The sequence below is a fragment of the Sorghum bicolor genome, chromosome 10 (assembly GCF_000003195.3).
Source record: "Sorghum bicolor cultivar BTx623 chromosome 10, Sorghum_bicolor_NCBIv3, whole genome shotgun sequence".
In the NCBI taxonomy this organism is placed as follows: domain Eukaryota; kingdom Viridiplantae; phylum Streptophyta; class Magnoliopsida; order Poales; family Poaceae; genus Sorghum; species Sorghum bicolor.
The window spans coordinates 57,838,753-57,864,439 of record NC_012879.2 but is presented as its reverse complement, the minus strand read 5'-3'; the positions used below and the strand labels follow the sequence as shown (position 1 = coordinate 57,864,439).

At 39.7% G+C, this 25,687-nt stretch overlaps 2 protein-coding genes across 8 annotated transcripts; one reads left to right on the top strand and one right to left on the bottom strand.

The window, feature by feature from the left end:
* On the top strand, window positions 4,977-17,386 carry LOC8061639 (structural maintenance of chromosomes protein 5). The gene is made up of 29 exons (XM_002438848.2): window positions 4,977-5,424; window positions 5,539-5,692; window positions 6,420-6,493; window positions 6,657-6,806; window positions 6,942-7,046; window positions 7,130-7,278; window positions 8,308-8,419; window positions 8,498-8,653; window positions 8,812-8,933; window positions 9,000-9,144; window positions 9,219-9,284; window positions 9,899-10,027; window positions 10,280-10,378; window positions 10,792-10,957; window positions 11,035-11,180; window positions 11,399-11,462; window positions 11,527-11,651; window positions 11,750-11,827; window positions 12,457-12,529; window positions 13,107-13,210; window positions 13,777-13,893; window positions 14,856-14,933; window positions 15,030-15,129; window positions 15,210-15,264; window positions 16,162-16,210; window positions 16,299-16,386; window positions 16,479-16,551; window positions 16,641-16,744; window positions 16,858-17,386. Exons 1-29 carry the CDS (start codon window positions 5,185-5,187, stop codon window positions 16,908-16,910), a joined length of 3,174 nt encoding a protein of 1,057 aa, XP_002438893.1. The 5' UTR covers window positions 4,977-5,184; the 3' UTR covers window positions 16,911-17,386.
* Window positions 17,654-25,072, bottom strand: LOC8077742 (synaptotagmin-3). Of its 7 annotated transcripts, XM_021449202.1 has the most exons (13): window positions 23,726-23,747; window positions 22,171-22,269; window positions 22,009-22,061; window positions 21,386-21,436; window positions 21,130-21,253; window positions 20,624-20,742; window positions 20,434-20,535; window positions 20,287-20,361; window positions 20,091-20,167; window positions 19,582-19,831; window positions 19,093-19,440; window positions 18,104-18,232; window positions 17,654-17,998 (listed from the first exon to the last, which is right to left on the bottom strand). In XM_021449202.1, exons 4-13 carry the CDS (start codon window positions 21,425-21,427, stop codon window positions 17,870-17,872), a joined length of 1,395 nt encoding a protein of 464 aa, XP_021304877.1. In that variant the 5' UTR covers window positions 21,428-21,436; window positions 22,009-22,061; window positions 22,171-22,269; window positions 23,726-23,747; the 3' UTR covers window positions 17,654-17,869. The 7 variants fall into 7 exon arrangements, with proteins under 7 accessions (XP_021304877.1, XP_002437472.1, XP_021304876.1 ...); XM_002437427.2 differs by lacking the exons at window positions 22,009-22,061; window positions 23,726-23,747 and adding an exon at window positions 24,422-25,072; XM_021449201.1 differs by lacking the exon at window positions 22,009-22,061 and having other exon boundaries at window positions 23,726-23,748.

The window sequence follows — 25,687 nt, the reverse complement described above, 5'->3', positions numbered from 1 at the left end:
ACTCGACTACTACTCCTATGATGATTGCGTGTGCATCGGTCATGTCTCGTGTACTACTCCCACAGGATCGACGCATCATCGGGATCCGATCACTCTTTTATGTCGTCGTTTAACACCGTGTCTCCGATCCATTCCTGCTAGTAATTCTTGTTTAATTAATCGCGTCTGTGTCTGGGGATCGGCGCATCAGCAGATCATCATGCATCATCAGTGCGTGGACGTGAATCAAGGCCGGCCTCTCCGTCTCGTCCGTCTCGATTGAGTGGGCTTTTTTTTTTGACTAGAAACGGAGAACCTGCGCGCGAGCCCCGGCCGGCAGAAACGTAGGAGACCGCGACCGATGATTTTTTTTTTTTCTCTCTCCCTCTGGTTCGGTTCAGCTTGGACGCGTTGGAACGACGCCTGCTCGATCCATCAGCCTGTGACGACTGTCATCAGCCGGGCCATGCGAATCACGACGACACTCAAATTTCGCCGAGCTTCGGGGACCATGGCCCACGGGCCCGTTCTCGTTCGTTCCGGCGGCGGGTTCGGTGTGTCTTTTTCACTGACTGGGCCGCGATAAGCGCGCGGTTAAGATGGGCGCCTACTGTACGTGACATCAAGAGAAAAAAAAAGATGGGCGTTACGTGGGCCGAATCGTTTTGTCGTGGAAAAGGGCCTTTTTTTTTGTTGCCTCCCTAAGTTATTATCGTTTCGTTATGACAAGAGTCCTTGCATTGCATCCCTGATGAATTATCTTTTTTTTTTCTCGTGGAAAGTAGGTCTTTCTTGCCACTCTTGAAAACCACTTCTAACATATTCAGGAGATAATTTAAAAAAATTTGAGAGTTATTAGAGGTTAAGTTTAGAGGTCTGATGATAGACCCTAAACCAATTGATAGTTTTTTTTTTGAAGGATCAAACCAAATTGATAGTCACCGTCCAAGATTTTTTTGGTCTTGGACTATTGTGAGTTTTGGGCGATGTGTCCATCTTATTTGGGACACTTTTGGGTTGTGCCTCTTCCAAACTCGATTTTTCTTACAGTCTCAGCAACAACCAAGTCTATTAGATTGTTTTATTATGATTGATTTGGTGGTTTTCATGTTGAACTCAAATTTTCCTTTGAAATCAAAACGTGAGTGATTTTCATATGATTCAAAAATAATTTCCAACTTAGATTTCCTCGTTCTCATTTTCCTATGATCTGGAAATGATTACATAAATCTAGAGTGCTACGTGTAACAATCACATAGCAACGCCATCCTTTTTATTAAAAACAAACAATATGATAAGACTAAACAAGGTTTCTAAATTATGACAAATATGTTCATGCCTTCAAAAGGTATGAGAAAAATCTATGTTATTAGGACAAGAAACAACCAAAAAAAATATTTACAACTTGTGAACCTATCTTCAAGAAGCTTAAAAAAAACAGATTAGCTCAAGAAAAAAGGGAGAAATTATTGAGAAATAGTAAAACAATTTTTTTTATCAATGTCGAGACACAATTGGAAAGCTTTCCACACCAAAAACATTAGATGCAGCTGGCAAGACTACATCTATTGTTGTTGGGTGTTATAATCATGCTCGTTGCATTGTTGTGAGTTTGAGGTGAAGCAATACCAAATGACTTTGCCATAAATGATTTCCAGTTAGTTGAAAGTCGTTGTTTTACTTACACTAGCAAATATGTACGTGCGACACGCACGTGTCTTTAGAATCTATTTCAAATACAGTGAAAATATTAATTGTATTGTCAGTATTTAATAAAGGTATATTTCTAGTTTAATAATTTTAAAAAAAATTTCATCTTAGAGTGAGCCTAACATCTTTCTTTATTTTATATCGGACAATTCAATTTTATTTTCTAGGGATATGAACACAAAATATCTATCCTATTTTTTCACTTTGGTTTTTCGTTCATTGAGTCATGGTACTGTATCCATCCTGTTTTCTTTCTTTTCTCTTTCTTTTGGTTTTTTTCTTTCCTCTATTTGTTTGCACGTGATAAAGAAGTCTAAGAGTCAGATTTTACTTCCAAGCAAAATAAATATGAAAGGAAAATATGTATTCATGTAAGAAAATATGTATTCCTGTAATAAGAATCATATATTTTTTTGAACGAACAGGAGAGGTCCGTGGGGACCTCTACTGGAAACTTAAATAAGAATCATATTTTTCATGAGTGATAACTTATGTATAGCATATTACAATACAATAAAAATTGAAGAGTTCATCTTTTCAAAATTCACTTAGCACCGTAGAAGTTACTTTTTCTTCCATTGTTTTAGCAGTTCCCTCCTGGAAGATATGCTTCTTCTGATGATATTTTTTTTTGATGATGTATTTTATATTGGAATCCAAGAATCGGTCTGGTCATGTAGACCCTGAACGAAGCTTGATTTTTTGTTTTGTCTTGTTGGTTGCCTCTAATCGTTTTGTTTTATATTTGTTATAAAGAGCCGTGTCACATTAGGATTCGTATTGAAATTTTGCAAGATCGTAGAGTCTGTTTAGGACTGTACATATGTGACGTGAGATTGAGTTATACACGTTTACATCTTGTATACATGTAAGATGTAAGATCACGTATGACAGAGGGCTCATATAGCACGAAGTCCAGATCGAACGGTTATTACGTAGGGAGATTCTCAAAAAAAAACTCAGCTCTTTTATAGTGTGATGAAAAAGTAAGCCCAACAGGGCTTCTCCGTTAATAGCCACGTTGCATTCCGATTTTTTTTTGTGGCCTTGAGCGAACTCTAAACGAGACCCTAAATTTAATGTCAAGATAAAATAATACATTGGCAGTGCATAAATTTAGAGTCGAACTTTGCATGCTGGTTGATCCTGGTCACAGAGTTAGTCGACACCCAGTGAAAAACATTTGAAGGGCGACGCGTGACAAAAAAAGCACGATCGATTTTTGATTGAGACTTCACGAGTACAAGTACATGGCACCTGATTTGCTGATTTATTATACCGAGCGTCCAGCACATGGAGAATTGCGACCACAAAAACGATATGAGTTCACAAAGTCTATTATTTTCCCGTCTAAAATAACTGCACACCTTGTGTTTTCAAGAATCAAATACCTAATTTGATTTTTTTTCCTGACGAGTCAAAATCTTAGCCGCCTATTTGAGTCCTTTCGCATCGCGACACGTGTGTAAGCACATTATTGCCTTCTACCTTTTCTAAACTTATAATAGGTGCACGCGATAGATAGCTACCTACCTACCTACTTACTCCATTTAAGTTGAGTCCGTCTCTATCAATTTCTAGTATGAAATTAATCTCTTATTGCACTAACATTTACTGTCGACCTTGTAATTTTATTTGATTTAAGTTGGCCTAAGCTCAATTGAATCGTGCAAAAAATAACTAATTCATGGATTATTGGTGGGCACCACAAATAAATTATGTATACAATTGTAGTGTACTAGCATATTTTATAACAATTTATAAATGATAGTAGTTTTTTTTATAATACATATAATAGGAGACACAAAAGTTAATAAAATTTTCTATACATCTAATCAATTTCAACTTTTTTATAAAAAAGTGTCTTTCCTGAGAAACAAGATAGGCAGACGGTGAAAGTATGTACCTAGGATATATGTACACTAGGGCCTCGTTTAGATGCGAAAAGTTTTTGGATTTCGCTATTGTAGCATTTTCGTTTCTTTGTGGCAAATATTATCCAATTATGAACTAACTAGGATCAAAAGATTCGTCTCGTGATTTATAGGTAAACTGTGTAATTAGTTTTTGTTTTTATCTATATTTAATGCTTCATGCATGTGCCGCAAGATTTGATGTGACGGAAAATTTTGAAAACTTTTTGGTTTTTTGGGTGAACTAAGAGCATCTCCTAGAGACTAGGTAAAATTATATTCCAAACTATAAGATTTAGCCACTGTGTAAAATAAAATACTTACTAAAAAGTAAAAACATAGAGTTCCACAATAGCATTTGTATAGGATAACTAGTGAGGACGACATGTTATATATGACAAGTGAAAGTTTAGAGATAGCAAACTTGCTATTTTAGCAAACCAGATAGCACACCTGTTGGAATTTATTTTTTTGCTTTAAAAATGTAAAAATAGCATAGATAACTTGGATAACATAGATAACTGCCTAGCATTTTAGTTATAGCCCCTAGGAATGAGGGGCTTGAGTAGTTATACTGAGAGTCCAACTTTCTAAGATTGATTAATCTTATAGAAAATAGTTCAAATATTTGTATATTAAAATAAATTCATTAGAAATATATGCCAAACAATTAACCTACCGATTTCGATTATCTACCACAATATCAGTAATTTTTATTGCATATTTAGTCAATCTGTCCCTGTTTAGTTCTCTACCCAAAATTTTTTCATCCATCTCATCGAATCTTTAGGCACATGCATGAAACATTAAATGTAGATTAAAAAATAAACTAATTATAAAGTTTGGTTTAAAATCACGAGACAAATCTTTTAAGCCTAGTTAGTCCATGATTAGCCTTATGCTACAGTAACCCATATGTGCTAATGATAGATTAATTATGCTTAATAGATTTGTCTTACAGATTTCCAGATGGGCTATGTAATTTGTTTTTTTATTAGTTTCTAAAAACCTCTCCCAACATTCTTCCGACACATTCGATGTGACATCAAATTTTTTTTTATCTTCAATCGGCCATGTTTAGTTCACCATGAAAACCAAATCTTTTCAAGATTCCCCGTCACATCGAATCTTACACCAGATGCATGAAGTATTAAATATAGACGAAAATAAAAACTAACTGTACAGTTTACCTGTAAATCACGAGATGAATCTTTTAAGCCTAATTACTCCATGATTGAATAATGTTTGTCAAATAAAAACGAAAGTGCTACCGTTGCGAAAACTTTTCAGTTACTAAACAAGGCTCAGGCCTTATTCCTCTGCACTGATGCTGTAGACTTGTTTGGGTCTTCTTCGCCTTCGGCCTCGGCCTTGCACACGACACGGCCGAGCGGGGTCGCCGGGCTTTGACTGGCCGAGTGCCGGCCCGGCGCCTCGTACACACCATCGTGCTGGGGTTGGCGGCTTGGCGCCTCTTTTTTCCCTCCCCCCCTCCCATTTTGGCTATCTTCCCCCCCAAACCCGCCCAAAATCCCAACCCCTCCGCTCCCAATCACCGAACCCTAGCTGCCTCGCGCCGGCGATGGCGGCCCCGCGCGCCGCCAAGCGCCCCAAGTTCGCCTCCGGCGAGGCGCCGCCCCAGCGAGGGGAGGACGACTACGTGCCGGGGAACATCGTGGAGATCGAGCTCTTCAACTTCATGACCTACGACCACCTCGTCTGCTGCCCCGGCCCGCGTCTCAACCTCGTCGTCGGTCCCAATGGGTCCGGCAAGAGCTCGCTCGTCTGCGCCATTGCCCTCGGCCTCGCTGGAGACCCCAACGTATGTGCTCGACACCCTAATCGCCACCAATCTGCTATGTTTCCTCAGCGGGTTTCACTGTACTGTTGTGCTGTACGGTTCAGTTAGTCACCGCGGTTGCGATATTCGTTGCAGATTCTCGGGAGGGCGTCCAGCGTCGGTGCATTCGTCAAGAGAGGTGAGGTTGCCGGGCACGTCAAGATATCCCTTCGCGGGGAAACACCTGACGACAAGATCTGCGTTACTAGGAAGATTGATACGAAGAACAAGTCCGAGTGGCTCCTCAATGGTACCAGTGCCTCACTCCTAAAACACCATTTTCTGTGAAGTATCGGCAAGTAGAACAGACGATTTTTTTTGTTGCAAACATAAAGTCAATTACGTACAGTGAGTTACCCATCAAAGGGATTTACATTTTCCCAGCGGATGCATGCTCCTGACACGTGCCACCGATTGTTTTTCCCCTTTATCGTTGGTTTATTGAGTCACTTGTCAAAATCTTGGCTTGCTGTATTACCGTCTTGGTTTTATGGCTGGGATATTTCCCCTTTTTCCATTCTATCTTGTACACCTTAGACAAGCTGATATTGTGATTGATGGTGCTCTTAGTTGTCCTAGAGGAAATTACGGAAAGGAATGTTGTATGCATCCGGTAAATAGAAATGCTTATATTTTACATATTTTTGAGTACTGGTAACAAGCATACAACACAGAGGCTGGAAGAAACTCCTTTTCTAAAACAAGTTACTAGCATACACATGATTCTGTCATAATCTCTGCTGGTATAAATTTCATATCAACTTCCTCTACTTCAGTTGGCTCAACATCATATTCTTAAGGATGTTAATTAATGTTGCCATCTTGTCCCTTATAATGTAATTTCAGCAAAGCCATTTCTCTGAGTGTATGCATGAGTAGCTTTATTGTTTCTGTTTCTTTTATTATTTTTTGGAATGTGTTCTTCTTGTTTGGAGAAGTAGTTCTTCCTCCGTGTAACTGAAATTTGTTTCCTCCAGGCGCGACTGTCCCTAAAAAGGAAGTTATTGATGTGATTAAGAAATTCAATATTCAAGTTAACAACTTAACTCAGGTTAGCCTTTACATGTGGCTTCAGTTCTTGTAGATTCTAGTGTGTTATATCACACATCTATATTTGCTCTGCATGTTCATGATAGATTAATGAGCTGTTTGTCCTTACAAAAGCAACTGTAGAGTTTAACTTATTTTGCTGTTCTGTGCAAAACCTTCTCTAGTTCTTGCCACAAGACCGGGTATCTGAGTTTGCAAAGCTAAGTCCCATTCAACTTCTAGATGAGACTGAAAAGGCTGTTGGTGATCCTGATTTACCTGTTCAGCATCGTCAACTTGTAGAGAGAAGTAAGGAACTGAAAGCGCTTGAAGTGGTAATGACGAATCTTGCTCCTATTATTTTTTTTGTTCGCTTGAGAGTTTTAAGCTCACCTGACTTTTTCAGAAACAGTTTGTTAGGCGTCAAATCTACGCTATCGATTTACCATTTATGTTCTGCTCAATTTTAGGCTATAACGCAAAAAGAAAAGACTTTGAATAATCTAAAGGCCCTCAATGCCGAACAAGAAAAAGATGTTGAACGTGTTCGACTAAGAGATAATCTCCTTAGAAAGGTGTGTACCTTTTTGTCCATGTGTATGATTTTAGTAATAAGTTTCACTGGTGCTGTGATAATACTTTGTTTAATGTGTCATAGGCTCAATTAATGAAAAAGAAGCTGCCATGGCTGAAATTTGACATGATGAGGAAGGAGTTTGTAGAGGTCATACAAGAGAAGGAGAACACTGCAAAGCAAGAAATGGAAGAAGCAGCCAGAGTCTGGGAAGATTCAAAAGGCCCTATTGAGTATGTTCCATGGTTCCAGAAATCTTCAATTGTTCATTTTGGGAATATACATTCCTTCTAGATGTTTTTTTAATTATTTCGTACAACATGATTTTCTATTCATCCTCATCCTGGGAAAAAAAGGTTTCCTTTGCATTGATGACAAAAATGCACCTACATTATAGTTCTATTTCTTTTAGCCAGTACTCCAATAATTGGTACTCCAATAATTGGAAATCGGGTCAGCTTGACCTCCAGTTTCAGTTGGGATTGATACACTTCTTTTTCATTTGTGTTTTTTCTTGCTTGACGAGATTGAAGCAAAGTTCCTGATTGCCATAGTTTGTTAACAACATAGCAATCTGTGAATTCAGTCACTTTACATAAAATTTGAAAAATGAAACCTCCCATCCCTATGTGGTCAAATTTTTGTGAGATACTAAGTTAAATGATTGCATCACCCACCCAAGGTGGAGATGGGAGGGGATTAACTCAGAACATTAGTTGCGCGCCAACTCCTTTGCCGTCAAGCATCTCCAAAGTGCGATGTACCTAAGTTTCCATCCACACTGTTCCTTATTAGTTTCGCAAATATGCTTCTGGGCTTATGTGGTCATGGTCCTAGCCTCAAGACAGCTTAAGCATCATTTACAGTCCTAACCCAGCTAAAATTTTATGTGGACACATTTCATTCAATTAAACCCTTTTGGATCCATCTCAGGCTCAGCTGAATTCCCTCCACTGGATATTTAGTTTGAAGTTGCTTATACAAATTCCATGTTTGGCTTCAAATACATCAGAGAGAAAAAAATGACAATTAAAACATAGTATAAAAATGTTCTTTACTTGTTCAAAACAAACAAAATACACAAAGAAAAGTGGATATTGAGAGGTTAGGAATATGCTATTAGAATATGAAACAACTTGTCTTTATGATTGTGGCTTTACATTGAAGAAGTCCAACTTAGCTGAATGTGTGCTTTCTGAATAAGGCAATGTTTGGATTTTAAGGTCTAAAGGGAGATTCCCTTTTTTGCCATTTTTTTGTAGCAAACTCAAGAAACACAAGGCAACTCATACTTCAAATATAAAGAAGATAAGCAGCCAAATAAATGAAAACATGGACAAACGTCAGAAAGTTATGGACCATGATTTAAGGCTGGTATGAACCATTCTTTACTGTAATCAGGCATGCATTAGTGTCTTGCTGCTTTCATTCTTTGACATTCCTTGGTATCAGAATGCAGAACTGAAAGCTACATTTGATGAAATTGATGACCTCAAAAAACAAGAAAAATCTCGCCAGCAAAGGATCCTGAAAACTAAGGAAGATCTCGCTGCTGCTGAAAAGGATCTTGAAGATCTACAGCCGTATGAACTTCCTAAAGCTGAAATGGTTGGTAGATTAGCCTTACTTTACACCCTGCTTTCTTTAAATATTTTTTCTTACTCTGTTATTGACTGTTATTACGTCCAGTTTACGTGCTCATAATAACACAAGTTTTTCAGGGTGGTTGTATTTACACTAGTAGCTATATTTTCTTTCTGCAACAGACACAGCTAAGAGACCAAATTGCACGAATAAATGTTGAGATAAAAAATCTAAAAGCGGAAAGGGATGCCATGGAGTCTCAGTTAGCTCGAGAGGAAGAAAGCATGAGGAGATGTTCTGATAGGTAACCTGCTTCGAACTGCTGTCATCTCCACAAAAGACTAGGTTACCTAACACTAAATTGTTCCAGGCTGAAGGAAATGGAAAGCAAGAACAGTAAACTACTCCAAGCATTACGAAGTGCTGGTGCTGATAAAATCATTGAAGCATACCACTGGGTTCAAGCTAACAAAAAGAATTTCAGGGAAGAAGTCTACGGGCCTGTTCTCCTTGAGGTTCGTGTAGTATTCCTGTCTACAGTCCTTTTCTTTGCAGCCATGATACTATACCTTGTTTCAACTGTCCCCAGGTAAATGTTCAGGATAAACTTCACGCCACTTACTTGGAAGACCATGTTCCAAACTATATATGGAAGGTACAAATACAGTGCTAATGCTTCATTTCTTGATTGATGCTGAATAATGTTGCACGCATTGCATGTTGTATTAGTTTCTACTCCCTCTGTTCTAAATTATACTTTGCAAGGTTTATTCCTAAGTCAAAACTCTTGTTTTGAAAAAGTTTTCGGAAAGAAATATATTAATATCTATAGGTTCAAACAAATGCGCAATCAAAACATATATCACAAGAATTTTAATGAAACTAATTTGATGTTCTAAATGTTGTTCCATTTTAGTTAAAGTTAAAGAGGTCTGACTCAGGACAAAGCCAAAGTGAACTATAATCTGAAACAGGGAGTATTTAACATTCATGTAGAACTAGAGAAAGCAGCTAGGGGAAAATTTTACAAGTGGCTGCTGGATCACCTTTTGCTATACTGCCATTGCACATTCCAATGTTGTATGCATAGTCCATGTGCAGAAGCAGATTTATCCTCCCATTATTGAGGATGATCACCAGCCAATCATATGCCATTTATGTATATACAACCCTAGCTTATTGTCATTGCTGACTTGCGAATAGTTACATGCCGTCATCTTGTTTCTTGTGGAAAACCATTGTAATTTCTGTAAACAATTGATGCACCAGTCATTCATCACTCTGGATGCTTCCGACCGTGACTACATTGTTAGAGAAACGAAGCAGTATGGCATCCCTGTTCTGAACTACTTGGTGCGTGAAGGCACAAAGAGACGGCCATTAAACATCACTCCAGAGGTAAGCAGATAGGGGCCAAGCATTTGCTCTTATTTGTTGCACCCTCTTTTGCAACTTTTATTGTGCATGCACATTCACACTAACCATCATCCTTACTTGTTCCTGAGCATTTTGAATGAATGTGCTCCACGGTTATTCCTTTTTGTGACGTGATTGATCTTTGTGCTTTCTTGACCTCTGTTCACACTTAAAACATGACCCGAGAACTTTGTGATAGTAATATTGAATATTCTGCTTTTCTTCCTTTGGCAGATGAGGCAACTTGGGATCTACTCCCGTCTTGATCAAGTATTTCAAGCCCCTGACACTGTAAAAGATGTTTTGATTAGTCAGGCGGGTTTGGATGATTCGGTATAACTACTTTACTATTTAAGTTCTGTTCATAAAAAAGAGTGATAATTTGTATATTGGCATGGTCCCTGGAACATACCTTTGACTTATTTCTTATAACCATTATATTGCCAAACCAGAGAAAATTGTATGATCGTGAAACCTTTTTTTGTTGTTGCAAATCTCCCCATATCATCATGAGATCCCCCCCTTCCACTCCCACACAAACACACACTCAGCTCTGAAATTACAAACACGCCAGATAAAAAAAGGCACGTCCTCCACCAAGTGACCTGCTGACCTCAAAGTTCAAAGCACAAATTGTTATTGGTGTTTTAGGTTTTGATAGGTTAAGTGCTTAACTGAAAGGAGTACCTGAAACCCTCCACTCAAAGTTGTTTTTTGTCTCACCTTCTTCTTTTATGTGTATTTAGTACATTGGTACAGATGAAACTCATCGCAGAGCAGATGAGGTATCAAAGCTAGGCATCTGTGACTTTTGGACTCCGGATAACCATTATCGATGGTCAAAATCAAGATATAGCGGTTATATGTCAGCATTTGTAGATGCAGTCCGTCCTTCTCGGCTCTTCAAGAGCAGTATGTCATCTCAGCCTCGGTAATTCAAATACATAATGCACCTAGCGTCTCTTATTCTTGTCCTGCTTTCCCCGCAGATCTGGATGTAAGCTGCATTGAAGAGCTTCAACTTCAGAAAGAAAACCATGTAAAGAATATTGAAGGAATGCGTGAGGCTTTAAAAACACTTCATAGAAAACAGAGGCAGTTAGAAGACGAAGAGGCAATTATACACAAGCAGAAGGTTTGATCTTTTCAGTTTCATTGATTTTTGATGTTTCCCTACAATTTGGTGTTTTCTTATCCCTTCGAATGTAATCAGCTGATGAGCTTAAAACTCTAAGAACTTGGTTGCGTGGGTTCACAGAGGCCTGGAACTATTCCTTTGTTTTTACTTCCATGGTTTTTAATTATTAATTAGTTGTTCCTTGTGACTTATATTTTGCTAATTAAATTTTCTAGGAAGAAATTATTAATGCTATGAAGTACCATAAGAAGACTCGGGAAGAGATACAAAGGCGTGTTGGTATGATACTTTCTCCTGATCTTTTGTTCCTTTCATGTGAATCATATAATAATTGGTCTTCCAGACATGAAAAGGCAAATGCTGAGGAACATATCCAGAGAAGAAGATGTAGAATCCAGCACAAGAAAGCTTGTTGATCAGGTTGCTAAGTTAAATGATGAGAGGTTTCATGCAATGATAAAACTTAAGGTAATATGGCCTTTATCCTAACAAACGTTTTTAGTTGTTTGTCCAGAAAAGCATCAAATTACTCTGTACTTATTTCAGTTTTATTTCAACTGTCATAGGATTTGCTTACTGAAGCTGTTGCTCTCAAATGGAGTCACACAGAAAAGAACATGGCTTCAATTGAGCTCGATACAAAGGTATACACTACATTTACAAGAGTAGGTTGTCTGTACTATCATTTCCGATCAGATTACATATTACATTTTGAAATGTAAGACATCGTTTGGCCTGTTGCTGTTGTCTGGTCTCACAAATACTGTTTGCTTTAATTTATCTTATATTACAATGCTGATGACACTAAAATCATAATATGTGTAAATATGGGTCTGGTCATACTAATTTAATCTCACAAAATCTACAAATTGTTAGGTTAGTTGTTGGTAAAAATAGTGAGCTTTGAATCTTGAAATGCATGCACATTGTATGAAAGAAATGGGCGGGTGTTGGATGGAGGGACATTAATATATGTAGAAATATGTGGGTGTTTGTATGGAAGGGCACTAATATACGTAGATAATTTGTACTAGTTTAGCAATGATGCACAAAATGAACAAATGAACATACATTTAAGTGTGAAGTGAACTCAGTTGAATGGAATGGTTGTTTTCTTTTCTTGTATTTCCCCCTGGTTATAAAGTTTGTGAGCTTGCAGAACTGTAGCAATTTTTCTTGTGTTGTCCATAATATCTACGCTTCATGGGATTATCTGGCTGGTATTACTGATTTTTTTGCTCTTTCTGTTTGACCATAATTGATCATGTCATAGATATGGGAGATGGAAAAGGATGTGAAAAAACTTGAAAAGGACGCTAGTCAGAAGGCTAGAAACTACGAAGATTGTAAGTTCGTTTTAAAATAAATTCTCTTGCTGTTTTCTTGTGATAATTGTGAAGTCAGGAAAGTTACAAATGGTGAAATGTGGCCAGGGCAACCTCCCCTCTCCCCACTAAACATCAAATAATTTGTTAAGTATGGTCTTTTGGCTGAGCCCACAATTATCAGGGACAACTCACATCATTGTTTCATAGTCAATTATTTTGTAAGCGGTGGCACAGTATATTTGTGCATCTTTTTAAATATAAAGCGCACACTTTTTGGGTGTGCTTTACCAATTATGTGCTAGATAAATGAAGAGTTAATCAAAGGTGACAATGTGAACAAACAACTAAGTGGGAAGTGAACTTATAGATTGAATGGAATCTATTTGTTGTTTTCTACTTGCAAATACCACATATTTCAGTTTACTGTTTAATCGGTGACTGCATTTAACTTATTTTTTATTTGAAATGAGAAGTAGAAGCAAGTTATCTTGAAATCTGGTTGGAAGAGTAATTTCTTTTCCTTGCTCTACAAATTATTATCTGCAGTTGAATGTGCATAAACTGATTTCAACTGTCATATTTTTTATTTCTTCAGGTAAAAGAATCACTCAGGAGCATAGGCGGAGGCTGTCTATTGCGAAACAGAATGCAGAGTCGATAGCCGTGATTACTAAAGACCTTAAAAAAGATTTTGAAGCGGTATAGTTAAAATTTAGTTTGTGCAAACTTCATTCTGAACTTATGGTAGAATACCAATTCATTACAATGGGTTTTGTGTTATCTGAATGTACTGATTGTTTCTTATATTTCAATTAAATGCATGTAGTATTGATTCCTTTTTTGAATTCTACGAAATGACAATCATTAATTCATCACACTAAGCATTTCACCTAGATTGACCATGACCATTAATAATGTCTATTGTATTAGTAATAACTGGATTTTTATGTGGTTATGCCATTTTATCATCAAATCCTGTTTTCCTGCACCGTACTTGAATCTGCAATATAATAGTTTAAGCCATACAACACCTGCATGCTCAATCCACCACAAACAACCTTTCAGTCAAATACGAGAAAAATGATTTCCAGCTCTAAAGTGCTCGTGCTGAAAATTGAGACTTTGAGAGTCTTATCATATCGTATACTAACCATGCGAGGTTGGACACAACACATGTCTAAGTGATTATATACACTAATAGAATCTTCTAGCACTGCTCTTAGGGGCATCATTAGCACTAATAATCCGTTTATTGATTCTTGTAGATGCCCAAAACTGTAGAAGAACTGGAAGCTGCAATACAAGATACTGAATTAGAGGCAAATTCTATGCTATTTCTTAACCAAAATGTTTTGCAGGAGTATCAAAACCGGCAACATGAGGTATCAAAATGTCTTGTTCTGTTGTTCATATGTGCTGGCCAGTTATCAATGATTATGTTTTACTCACTGGCAGAATTATCTACTGAGAACTTAACAGATGACATTTTATGGAATTACTGATATTTTTTTTAAAAATCTTTTCGAGATGATAACATAGTGAGGGAATCCAGGAAGGCGAGTTATGAAATGTCTATTTCCTGAAGTGCATTAAAATTGTTGAGGCTGCATATGCTCTCCCTTCAGACTATCACCCTTGCGGGAAATGCTTGGCTATGTATGATATGGTCTGTCGATCGGGAACTGATTCTAGAACAGCAGGATAGATCGGCTAACTTGCCCTCCATAGAGACTCTGAGCTGCTTTCGTTGATCTATTTTCTTCTTTCCTAACCCATTTCTGTATGATATGGTCTGTTGATCGGGAACTGATTCAAGAACAGCAGGATAGATCGGCTAACTTGCCCTCCATAGAGACTCTGAGCTGCTTTCTTTGATCTATTTTCTTCTTTCCTAACCCATTTCTCAAGGATGCCTTTATTGACCAGGTGTCTAACAACCTACTAACAAATCTCCTTGTAAAAAAACTACTAATAAATCTTATCCATGTAACTAATCAACCCTATCTGCTACAAATTAATCCCTAAGCTGCTGTTGCTGCACCTTGTCCAGAGCCACAGCCGGCCCACTTGCCCTAACAATGTATGAATAATAAGCTGTTGTCACTTGCCCTAACAATGTATGAATAATAAGCTGTTGTTTGGGTGTAATCATAGTCTTCTTGTTATTTGTAAATAAATTAGGATAGTAGATGAAGCCTCGGACAGTTGAACCGTCCAAAAGAAGTCAAATTTGAGTTGAGCCTTGGACAGTTCAGCAGTTCATCTATTGAATCATAATCTGTTTTGAGCTACTAAATCAATCTTCTCTGCCTAGAATTTCGTTGATACAATATTGATTTTACAGATAGAATCAATCTCAAATAAACTTAAGGATGATAAGGGTGAACATGAGATATGCTGTTCTGAAATCGAAACAGTAAAGGTTTGAATACTTCATCTTGTCACCTGAATTGAAATGATTTATTTTACTTCTTTTTTTGGATCCATCTCCTACGACTTGACTTAAGTCGTTTTGTAGGGTAAATGGCTCCCAACTCTGCGGACTCTTGTTTCAAAAATAAATGACACATTCAGTCATAACTTTCAAGAAATGGCAGTTGCTGGAGAAGTTTCACTGGGTATGTATAGGTTCTGTTTCTTCACCATTGTTTGTTTTCTTTGATAATACACTAATTGTTGCGTCAAAACTTCCTTGCAGATGAGCACGGTCTTGATTTTGATCACTATGGTATTCTTATAAAGGTGAAATTTAGGTGAGCTTTCTCCAAATGAGAGCAATTTTGATATTTCTGAAACTGGATGAATAAATAACCATCACTTTGCACCATATTTTTTTTTGAAAACATACTCTGCACCATATTAATCAATGTACTGTTTTGTAATGGTGAGCTAGCTTGGTATTGTCTACTAATTACATTTGCCTGGAGTACCAGACTCAGCCCTTCCAAGTCGACTAAAGGGATACTAAGTACTTTTAGAATTTATTTTGACAAAATCTTATGATTATTATTTATTAATCTACAGATGATGTATTAGTCTGTCCTACAGATGATCTTTCTGTGATCCCTGTATCTTGTGAAAGTTTTTTTTTTTTAAAAAAAATCAGAATTGGATGTTATGGAAATGAAATAGCACGCTAGCATTATATTCTCTTATCCAGTCTCCCAGAGCTCCTCAGTGCATGTTGTTAAGTGGGCTTGCCTTGTTTTGTCGTGTGCTATATTTTAGTGGACTTCTCTTCCATGAAGCACTCGCACATGCTCTGAGCAGTTCCACTATTCTTGTCCTTATCATCTAAAAGTGAATAGTGGTCTGGCCATCATATGAAGTAGGTTCCACTCCAATTCGCAGAAGAGTTGTGCAACCAGTGTCCAACTGAATTAAAATGACTGAAAGTGGAGCACAGTTCATAGATGAAGATGGTTTATCCTTTCTCAAGTCTATCTCTCCCTCTTTTGTGATGTTTCCTATTTCCGAGTCTATCAGGAGATTTTGTATATGTAAATAATTCTAATTCTCATGGAAGAAATATTTTTTTATTTGTGTGGCCAGTATCTATTCTTTTGATTGCATATTTGTTGCTGATATTGTTTTTTTTACTATGCTGTGCTTCTAGCAAGGGTTTTGATGTATTCTCTCTTGGTTGTCAGGCAAACTAGTCAGCTGCAGGTGTTAAGCTCTCATCACCAATCTGGAGGGGTATGAAAGATCAACAAGTGTCAAGTCAAATGTGAAACCTTTTCTCTTCACCTACTTATTGTCATTATTATTTCCTTGCTGTTCATAGGAGCGATCAGTATCGACCATCTTGTATCTTGTGTCACTTCAAGATCTTACCAACTGCCCCTTTCGGGTTGTTGATGAGATAAATCAAGGTAAACAACTGGATTGCTTCATTTCTCCCTCAACTGTATGACCGTTAACTTGTGGCTTTGAGGTTGTCTAAGGCATTCATCCGAATATGCAGGAATGGACCCCATAAACGAGAGGAAAATGTTTCAGCAGCTTGTTAGAGCTGCCAGCCAAATTAACACGCCACAGTTAGTGACGGTGCACTCAACACTTTGTACAGCATGCATATCTGCAGACCTCCCGACATCTGATAACCTCCCCTTTCTTTTGCCTGCAGGTGCTTCCTTCTGACGCCCAAGCTTCTACCTGATCTGGAGTACAGCGATGCCTGCACCGTTCTCAACATTATGAACGGCCCATGGATTGAGGAGCCAGCAAAAGGTACTCGTCTCACTTATGCTTTCTGGAAAAAGAAAACATGCTGATCTTACTGGCGAACTGAACATGTAAACATTCTCGGTCTGAGTTGTAGCTAATTCGTGTGATGCTTGCAGCTTGGAGCTCCGGGGATTGTTGGAGGACAGTGGTCAGCGCTTCTGGGCACTGATCAGCCTAATATTTTGCCTCGACCGCAGGAGGCTGAATATTTTGCCTTTGACCTCAGGAGGCTTTGTAAAGTTTAGCGTGTAGAGCTGGAAGCAGCTATTGGTTGGTTAATTTAAGCTTTAGTTGTACTCCATGTAAATATAGGAGAGCTAAGGTAGCTGGTTGCATTATCTATCTATTAACTAGTTGCTGGGCTGCTCTAGTCACTTGGCAGCCCATTTGTCACGGGAGGGTACTGCACTGCGTAATGATCCCGACCCGGTAGCTCACCACCAGCTAGTATTTCTGCAACTGACCAGCTTAGTTCAGTAATTATTTTGCAGCGTGGCAGCAGCAGTCAGTCCGTGTGGTGTGTGCCTGTCTAGTTGCTATGACCCCTCTAGGCGTGTTTCAATTCACTGTTGCTTGGATAATCTCTTGACGAGGTTTGTTGTAGCGTTCAAATACCGGCCAATCTTTGCTGCAGCCAGCCTGTTAGCTCGCATCGCACTCTAATGGTCTGTTTCTTGCATCTTATTAGCATGTCGTCAATAGCGTGGCCATGCTGATTTTTTTTTGGTCGCCAGTGGAAGCGTGTCCAGTAGCCACGATATTCGACATGTCCCCAGGATAAATTCAAGGATAGTTTTGCCAGACAGTTAACTTTTTACAGTGAAGTTGAATTTCATTTTTTTCTTTCAGCGTCTGCCTTTCTCATCTGCTGATTCTTGTGGTGGTAACGTTTGAGTGTTTGACTATTGAGGATTTGGTACTCAAGCCTCACCAAATGTTTCCAGCGCAAGGCTGCAAGTGCAAGCGACCAAACAAGCCCTGATCGGCTTATAATAACAGCAACAACTCACAAACCAGTCACACTCCTCTTGGTATCCCATTGATGTTACAATTTTTAAGCTAACAGCTACATATGGGACATTACACGAGCTGAAGATGCATCACACGAGCGCAAAAGGAGAGTGGTTATCACACCGTGTTCCATTTGATCTCCACGTGTATCATCCCGTTCCTCGAGTTGATGAGGTGGTACTTCTCGTTGATCCGGCCGTTGTTCACCACATCCACCAGGTTTATATTCACATGCCCCAGCGATTCCTGGAAGTTCGAGAGATCGAGCCTTAGCTATGTGTTATGAGTTATGACAGACAGCAAAGAGGGAGGGTGATGCTTCAGCCTGCAACTGCAGCATGAATGACTTGCCTTGTTGCGGAAGGGAAGTCCACGGCGTTTGCTTTTAACTTCGATGTGGATCTTGTCTTCCACTGGAGGCTCGTCTACCATGAACTGGAACTCCTCGCTCCATCTTGGATCTCTTGTTTTCCTTATGACCTGCAACAGCAATGTACACAGGATTGGACCATGAGGAGGTTATTGGCGGTAAGGGGTTTTTGTTGCTTGATTTTGTGCCAAAGGGTTCAATTGAAGTTGTGCGAGAACTGAAACATGCAAAACGTGAGGTATGGGCAGTTTAGTCAGATTCAAGTGCTATTCCAGTTCTTTTATTTGCCACCTTTGAGTGAAATGATTATGATGCAAGTCTCTGTGTAGATGATATAGTCATGGCAAAATGGACTGCGGCAATGTGGCAATGTCTTTCTGTGGAAGCAGTGTTATGCTAGTGAAATTATGGATCAGTTCTCCAAATGAGACTATAAGATGGACAGAGAAGTTACTCCTATCATTCTAAACTTTTGTGCCCAATTAGCTGTCCACAACTTTAGCTTATCAGGCCAAGATCTCAGAAGTCTGGATCTACATATTCTCAGCTTAGACATTGCTACCAGTTAGGTAATTCAGTTCATCTGACTAAAAAATGAAAACTAAAACCAATAAAGACGAAAAAGTCACAATAGGGTTTTAGGGCTTGCTACGTTTTGCTATACAGATTTTAAAAATAAATGAGGCCTTGTTTAGTTCCGAAAAATTTTGGGTTTTGGGTATTGTAGTATTTTCATTTTTATTTGGTAATTATTGTCCAATCATAGACTAACTAGATTCAAAAGATTCATCTCGCGATTTACAGGTAAACTGTATAATTAGTTTTAGTTTTCAACTATATTTAATGCTTTATGCATGTGCCGCAAGATTCGATGTGACGGGGAATTTTGAAAAGTTTTTGGTTTTTGGCGTGAACTAAACAAGGCCTGAGCGTTGCTACATAAGAAATAATAATAATTTAGTAGTGTTACCTTTGTTTTCTTTCGTTCTCCCCTGAAAAGTACCTCAGCATACGGATTAGTATGTCGCTTCCCTTCGACATCTTCTGCATTTTCTACTGAAACCAACAGCACCCCACCACTGCATTCACCGTCTGCTTCCCTTCTTACACTAGCATTACCTTCACCATCTGAAGACATATTGTCTTCTCTGAAGGGATCAAATGTCAACTCAACAATGAGCTTTCCTCTATTCTTCTTGTTCTGCGGATCATTTGGGTTCATGCTTCGAACAAGGTCGAGTGTGAATAACTTGCTCTCGTAAGGTGTAAGCAAGCGGAGGGGAATTACTTGCATGCCCAGTTTATCATGCATCTTAACCTGCACAATCAGAAATACGCTAAGGTTATCGATGGGTGTCTCTCCTGCCAATGCAAATCAGGAAAAAAACATATATTCCATCACAATGAGCCATTATGAGAATATCAGAAGTAGAAAAGTAAGTTGCATACAACTAGAAACCTTTTCCCAATCAAACATGTGAAGCTCAAGGACTTGAGTGTCAGGATCCTTGACTATGAACCTGAAGTGTTCATTCCATTCAGGATTCAGGTTGCTCATCTTAACAGAGGTTTTCTTCCAGGGCAGTCTTTCACCACTCAGGCGCATCTTGACATAGGGATCAGATTTGCCAAGAAAGTCCATCTTGAGAAGATTCAGGGCTTTAATTACCTTTACATGCAAGATTCCAACAGGCTTCTTTGTAGCTCCACTGCAATATGGTTCATAGAATAAAGAGTAATTAAATTAAAGTTAAACTGGAAATTTTGTTTTAAGAAAACTGGAAAATATTTGCTAAAAATAGGACGATGAGCTATTGCTTGTAATAACAAGAAAATGTTTGTATTATCATCCGATTCTTTGTTATAAACATTTGGATGTCATAAATAATAATTAAATCCACATTAAGTTTTGTTGTGACTCGTAGATGAAGCACTAGCTGTTTGGATTTCATTGCTAGAGAATTTCACCTTGCTCCATCTAAGATAGGAATCTGTATAACCTTAGGCCAGTGATACAAAATTGAGATTTGCTTTGATATCTGATCCTGTGAGAAAAAAGGATAATAAGACCAGAGTGAACGTATTATATATGCCTGTGCTTCTACAGTACATTTACTCAAGGGTTTGGGAATGTTTTTTAATACAAAGCTAGAAGAGCAGTTACCTGAACATATTGATACAAGACTGGTATAGCCATGACATCTCCCCCCAACAATTTGAATCCAAAATCTATACGTGGCTATACCCACAAAACTTGAGTTAGTAATCTTTAATAAAATTATTAAGTGCAGATGGAAGACACAATACATACCTTTTCCATTAGTGAAACACACAAGTTAGCAAAACAGGGAAAGCTTGGCACAAGTGACTTCAGAGTCACACGTGGTTTTAGCATTATATGCAAATCTTCAAGCTGGAAATGGCAAATATAGGACTTCAATACGTCAGTGAACTACCAAGCCTTATATGTATAATGCAGCCAACCAGGGACAAAAGCTAACCTGAACCGTCACTTTGAAAGAATGCACCTTTGCATTCACTGTTACATTTGAAGTGCTAGCCCACCGAATCACAGGCTCAATTACCAACTCTTTTTCTAGCATTTCGTAAACTTTAATGCCTGTTTTAAGCAAGTAAAAGTATGCGAAATTTATATTCAGATGGAAGCCAAAACAAGTTGGAAACGAAGTAAACAGTGAACAGACAGCCCTTCCAAATTACACTTCAACTATAATGCATCAACGGGATCAGCTTTATATTCTAGGAATAGTTGAGTTTCACACATTAATAGAGTGTTTGGTTTCAGGAATGGGTTAGTCCATCATCTTCTCACTCATCACTTTTTTTTATTTCGTTTCTGGAATAGAATAGGTTGATGTATCATCACCACCTCATTCCTCACAAGCTAATAATTAGTACTAGTGTGAGGAATGGAGTCATTGCAAATTTGCAATATCACTCAGCACATTGCACCGCAACAGTAAGCTATCTAAGAGAAATTGCAGACCTTGAAATGTAGGTGGAAGAGCCCCAAGTGTCAACTGCCCAAATTCAATTGATTCTATACCATATTGTCCAACATATTGATCAAATATTGGCCTCGTTGCACGTTTTATATTGTTGCATATTGCCTGCGTTCGTGGAGCAGAACATTATTTTAGCTAATCATGCTTCCGTCTAAAATTTATACAGCGCAGAAATGATGTACCCGTAGAAATCTAACTAAATTTGTACCAAATAAGTCAAATAAAGGTTGAAAGAACCTTATCCAGAAAAGGCCACATGTCAAAAATGAACTTGTTCATCCAGTCAATCTGCAAAACAGTACGATGTTGTGAACTATAATCAGAGACATCTTGTGTTTGAGCATTTGCAACTCCAGCTTCCAATTCAAAACATTGGAACAGTTTTGGAATACCAGTTCGATGTGTGGAAAAAATATGAACCATGCTCCCAAAAGTAACCCATTTTCCTGTCGGACTCTTCAAGAACTTCACCAACTATAGAATCTTTTGACGTGACACCTAAGCTAAAAGGAATGTGTAATGTGATTCTATGTAAATCCTCATTGGCAACATGGTAGTCTCATTTCTCAAATCGGATGAATGAACTCGCATATCCTTATTAGGTGGGAATACATGCTTTAAAACTAATGTGTCTCCAAAAAAAGACTAAATATATACTGAATATAATTCCATATCAATTTAAAGGTTTATCATAGCCAAATTGATTTGTTTCACTCGAGAAACTTAATGCTAATATTAAGATGAACTTTCACAAAAAATGTTGTTCTATAGATCAAATCTATTAGTTTCAAACATAAATAAACCATAAATTTATTTTGGGTAAAACACGAATAAGGTTCAATTTCTTCCATAAGACTTACATTCCTACAGAGATGATCCTCAAGGTTTTAGTAAACATGCAGTTGACTTACACCTGCATTCACTCATTAAACAGGGATTGATATACTATGGACATTCCATCAAGTAACAAGAATAAAACATTGGATTAGTAGTGTAATAAGAACTAAAAAGTATGTACTCACCCGCTCATAGTCTGGGCTCTTCACCCATAATGGAATATCTGGTATTGTTGCCTGCAGGGTTTCAGAATCTAAATCTCGTAGAGGTTTAATGACAGGATCCTGTAAAGTCAACCATGAGAAACCAGATTACGTTGCAATTTTATTGATACAGCACAATAATTACCACAAATGTCCACCTCTATGGAAATTTATATATTCATAATAGTATTGGCTGCTATAACAAGGTAAAAAAAGTAATTCAGCCCAACATTTCTGGAAAAATTAAGACTATATTTTTTGGATTAGAATTCGGTTAAAAAGTGGACAAGTTATCGGTAGTTACAAATTCAAATTTCAGTCTAGCTGCAATAAATGAAAATATTATTTCATGGTCTCAGTTTGCACTACTAGAGAACACTACGCCAAAGCTATCTTTTGAAATTTATATGCCTTCATGAAACATGATCGTTAGTAATTCACTAATTGGTGATCCATAGGTACAAGGGTAGCATCACTTAAGAGGAAAAGGTGACAATAAAACCGAATTAGTTGTATTTTTTCTCCAGAAAACTTAATAGATGTTCTAAGTGGGTTCATATTACAGAGTTGGAGATAATGTAAAACGGATATAGTTGTCTCGACTCTGTAGAGGCAAGCTGTTAGTGTGTGCTATATTGGTGTCAAACTGAAATTGATTTTATGACTTTCGGTTGCACAATATCTCTGTAAAAATGACAGTTAAGACTTTTCTTTACTTAGCGTTGTGGATCTGATTCTTTCTTTTCTTACCAACTAAGCTATCCAAATGTCATTGTAGTCTCAAGAAGACTGCTGACTGCGTGTTCAGACAAGTACGCTATAGATATAGTATTTATTAAGTTCCAAAGTTGAATTTTGTTCCCATCATATTCAATTCAACAACTGCACGTCATATTCATTCCTATGGGCAAACTGATGAAACCACCTGTAGTTTTGCGCGAACCACATGCTGGAAAATGATTCCAAGCATATTAGACAGCTTTGAAGAAAAGCATCACTCAAATATGCCCAAGTACCATGCTAATTAAATAACTATCACTACATCGTTAATTACAAGCACCCCGCCATAATAATAATAATATGCACTAATCCCGTTTCACATTGGCAACATTAAACAAATGCATACACGTACGTAGACGTACAGATATATCTTACTGTCATGCACTTGGCATATCCTTTCTGTAATCTGCAACCTGCTTTGTCCAACATAGACAGAGACACATAACCTATACGGTGAATCGATCCTGTCACTGATCCTCTAGAGGGGGAAAAAAACCCTCACACAAACTCCCGAATCCTCTTCCACTACAACAATTTCTAACCTGAAAGTCGGTATCTGCCTGGCAGTGCCCAACCATGCAAATTGCCACTAGGATCTGATCGGAGCGAACATAATCCGTTCGTTGGACAAGGCAAAAAAAACGAATCAGATACGCAAGCCGGCATCAGTCGGCAGGCCATTCAAAGTAAGGCTTCAAAGCTGGAAAAAGGTACTCTCAGCTGGCTGATGGCCAACTATTTCTGAAAGGAAACGTACCGGACAACCCAAGACTTCAGATGCCTACGTACTCCCTCGACCGGCCCACAACTGAAAATCGCTCCAGCTGATGTAATCTCACCTGGACTTTGGAGGGCCGCACGCACAATCTTCTCCACGTCGCATCGCCACCGTGTACAGAAATGTAGAATAAGCCAACGGAGTCACTAGTTTTCTTTTTAAAAAAAGATTAAAAAAATCCTCTGTTTTTAAGAAATCAACATAACAAGTCACTATTGACAACGAGCTTGGTCGCTGTTTTTCCTCCAAGCAAAGACGCGATCGAAGGAGGGAGGAAGCAAACATAGTATATCTCCACATCCCAATCAAATCAAATCTTCCCCAACCATACGCGGCGGGGCTGCGCAGTCGTCGATGGCCAGCTTGCGCGTGGCGTGTGCACTGTGCAGCTTCGATTCGGGGAAGGCCGTCGTGCCCATCCTGATTTGGTGCAGACGATCGATCGGGTGGTGGTCCTGCTGGGCTCCTGCCCGATACGTGCACGCACAACGCACGGAATGAACGCGCATCGATCGATCGATCGAATCGCGGATTCGATTCGATTCGAACTAGCGTGACCGGAGCACGGAAACTCGGAGTACGCAATCAGCAAACGCGCGCGGCTAGCTAGTGCAGTGCTGCGGCGCGGGGATAGACGAAGACGACGGTGGTCACCGTACGCAGTTACGCACGCACCTGGAGGCGGCGAGCGGCGGCGAAGTAGCGGAGGTAGACGAAGTAGGCGGCGGCGAGGCCGATGGGGACGCCGAGGCAGAAACCGAGGACGCCGCCCACGAGGCCCATCGTCGCCGTCGCTGTCCCTGCCGCGATCGCGAAATGCCGGCCGGCGCCGCGCCACTACCCCAGGCGCCGCGGCAACCGCCGCCGCATGGGGAGTCGGGAACGACCGACCGCGCGCGCGCGCGGAGGTTGCTGCTGCAGGCTCGTTGTGGGTGTGGGCGGCGGGGTTTCGTGGTCGCCGCTTGCTGCTGCTGCTGCTGTTCTGGTTCCTCCTCCTCCTCCTCGGATGCGTCGAACGAACCGAGGCGGCGGGGACAACAACTGGAGTAGTATAGTCCGGAGTAGTAGCTAGTAGAAGCGGCGGAGGCGGCGAGCGCGAAGCGAGGTAGCGAGCTGGCGCTGGCGACGGCGGAGTTTTATTGCTCGGGATGGGGACGGACGACGGAGACTGGGATGCTTCGTGCGTCGGCGTGGAGAGAGCGGCACTTGGCAAGCGGGGTTTATGAGGGTCGCCGTCCGCAAGCCAAGGCGGCCGGCGCGACGTGCCGCGCGGGTGGTGGTCTGGCTCTGGCCGTGGCCGACGCCTGGTGGCTGGTGGACTGGAAAAGGGAAACCACCACACGCTATTTTGGGGGGAAGGGGAACTCCACGCGGCCTCGCGCACGAAGGGCGCAACCGTCGGTCGTTGCGGCGGCGGCGGCAGAGCCAGCGGGCGGGCTCGGCACGGGCGCGCTGCCGGGTCGCGTTTTGGTTCGGTTCCAGGCTGTTTGTTTGGGTCAAGTAATCAAGTTGGAAGTAGGCTTTTGCCTGGCGTCGTGTCACGGTTTATGCAGTAACTAGCATATGCCCGTGCGTTGCTACGGGAGTAAAATTTCAATGCACGATAATATAAAAAACTATGCCAAATTAAAAAATATATATACTAACATACTATTCTGATCCAATTGCAAAAAAAAGCACAATTTCTAAAAAAATCATCAATTCGTCATATGTATTATCAATATATACTTTTTTCTTAGCCGCCGCCTGCCCTGGCCCACCCCGGTGACTCACTACGTCTCGCCAACGCCCGCCGCGCTGGAGACGTCGTGCTCAAGTTTGGCTCGGGCACCCGCTCGCTCACCGTCACGCTGCTACAGGCAGACGCTACCATCTCCTTGCGGTGCCGGTGCCGCGGTAGCGCCTCCTGAAGGTCGGGCACGATGGGGTTGGGGGTCGGAG

Coding starts and splice junctions, on each gene's coding strand:
- LOC8061639 (XM_002438848.2), top strand. CDS start 5,185: ATGGCGGCCCCGCGCGCCGCCAAGCGCCCCAAGTTCGCCTCCGGCGAG. Junction 11,652..11,749: donor ATGCAATGATAAAACTTAAG/GTAATATGGCCT, acceptor CAACTGTCATAG/GATTTGCTTACTGAAGCTGT. Junction 16,211..16,298: donor CTCATCACCAATCTGGAGGG/GTATGAAAGATC, acceptor TGCTGTTCATAG/GAGCGATCAGTATCGACCAT.
- LOC8077742 (XM_002437427.2), bottom strand. CDS start 24,529: ATGGGCCTCGTGGGCGGCGTCCTCGGTTTCTGCCTCGGCGTCCCCATC. Junction 21,254..21,385: donor TGTGGCCTTTTCTGGATAAG/GTTCTTTCAACC, acceptor CCACGAACGCAG/GCAATATGCAACAATATAAA. Junction 20,362..20,433: donor GTGTTTCACTAATGGAAAAG/GTATGTATTGTG, acceptor TTGTGGGTATAG/CCACGTATAGATTTTGGATT.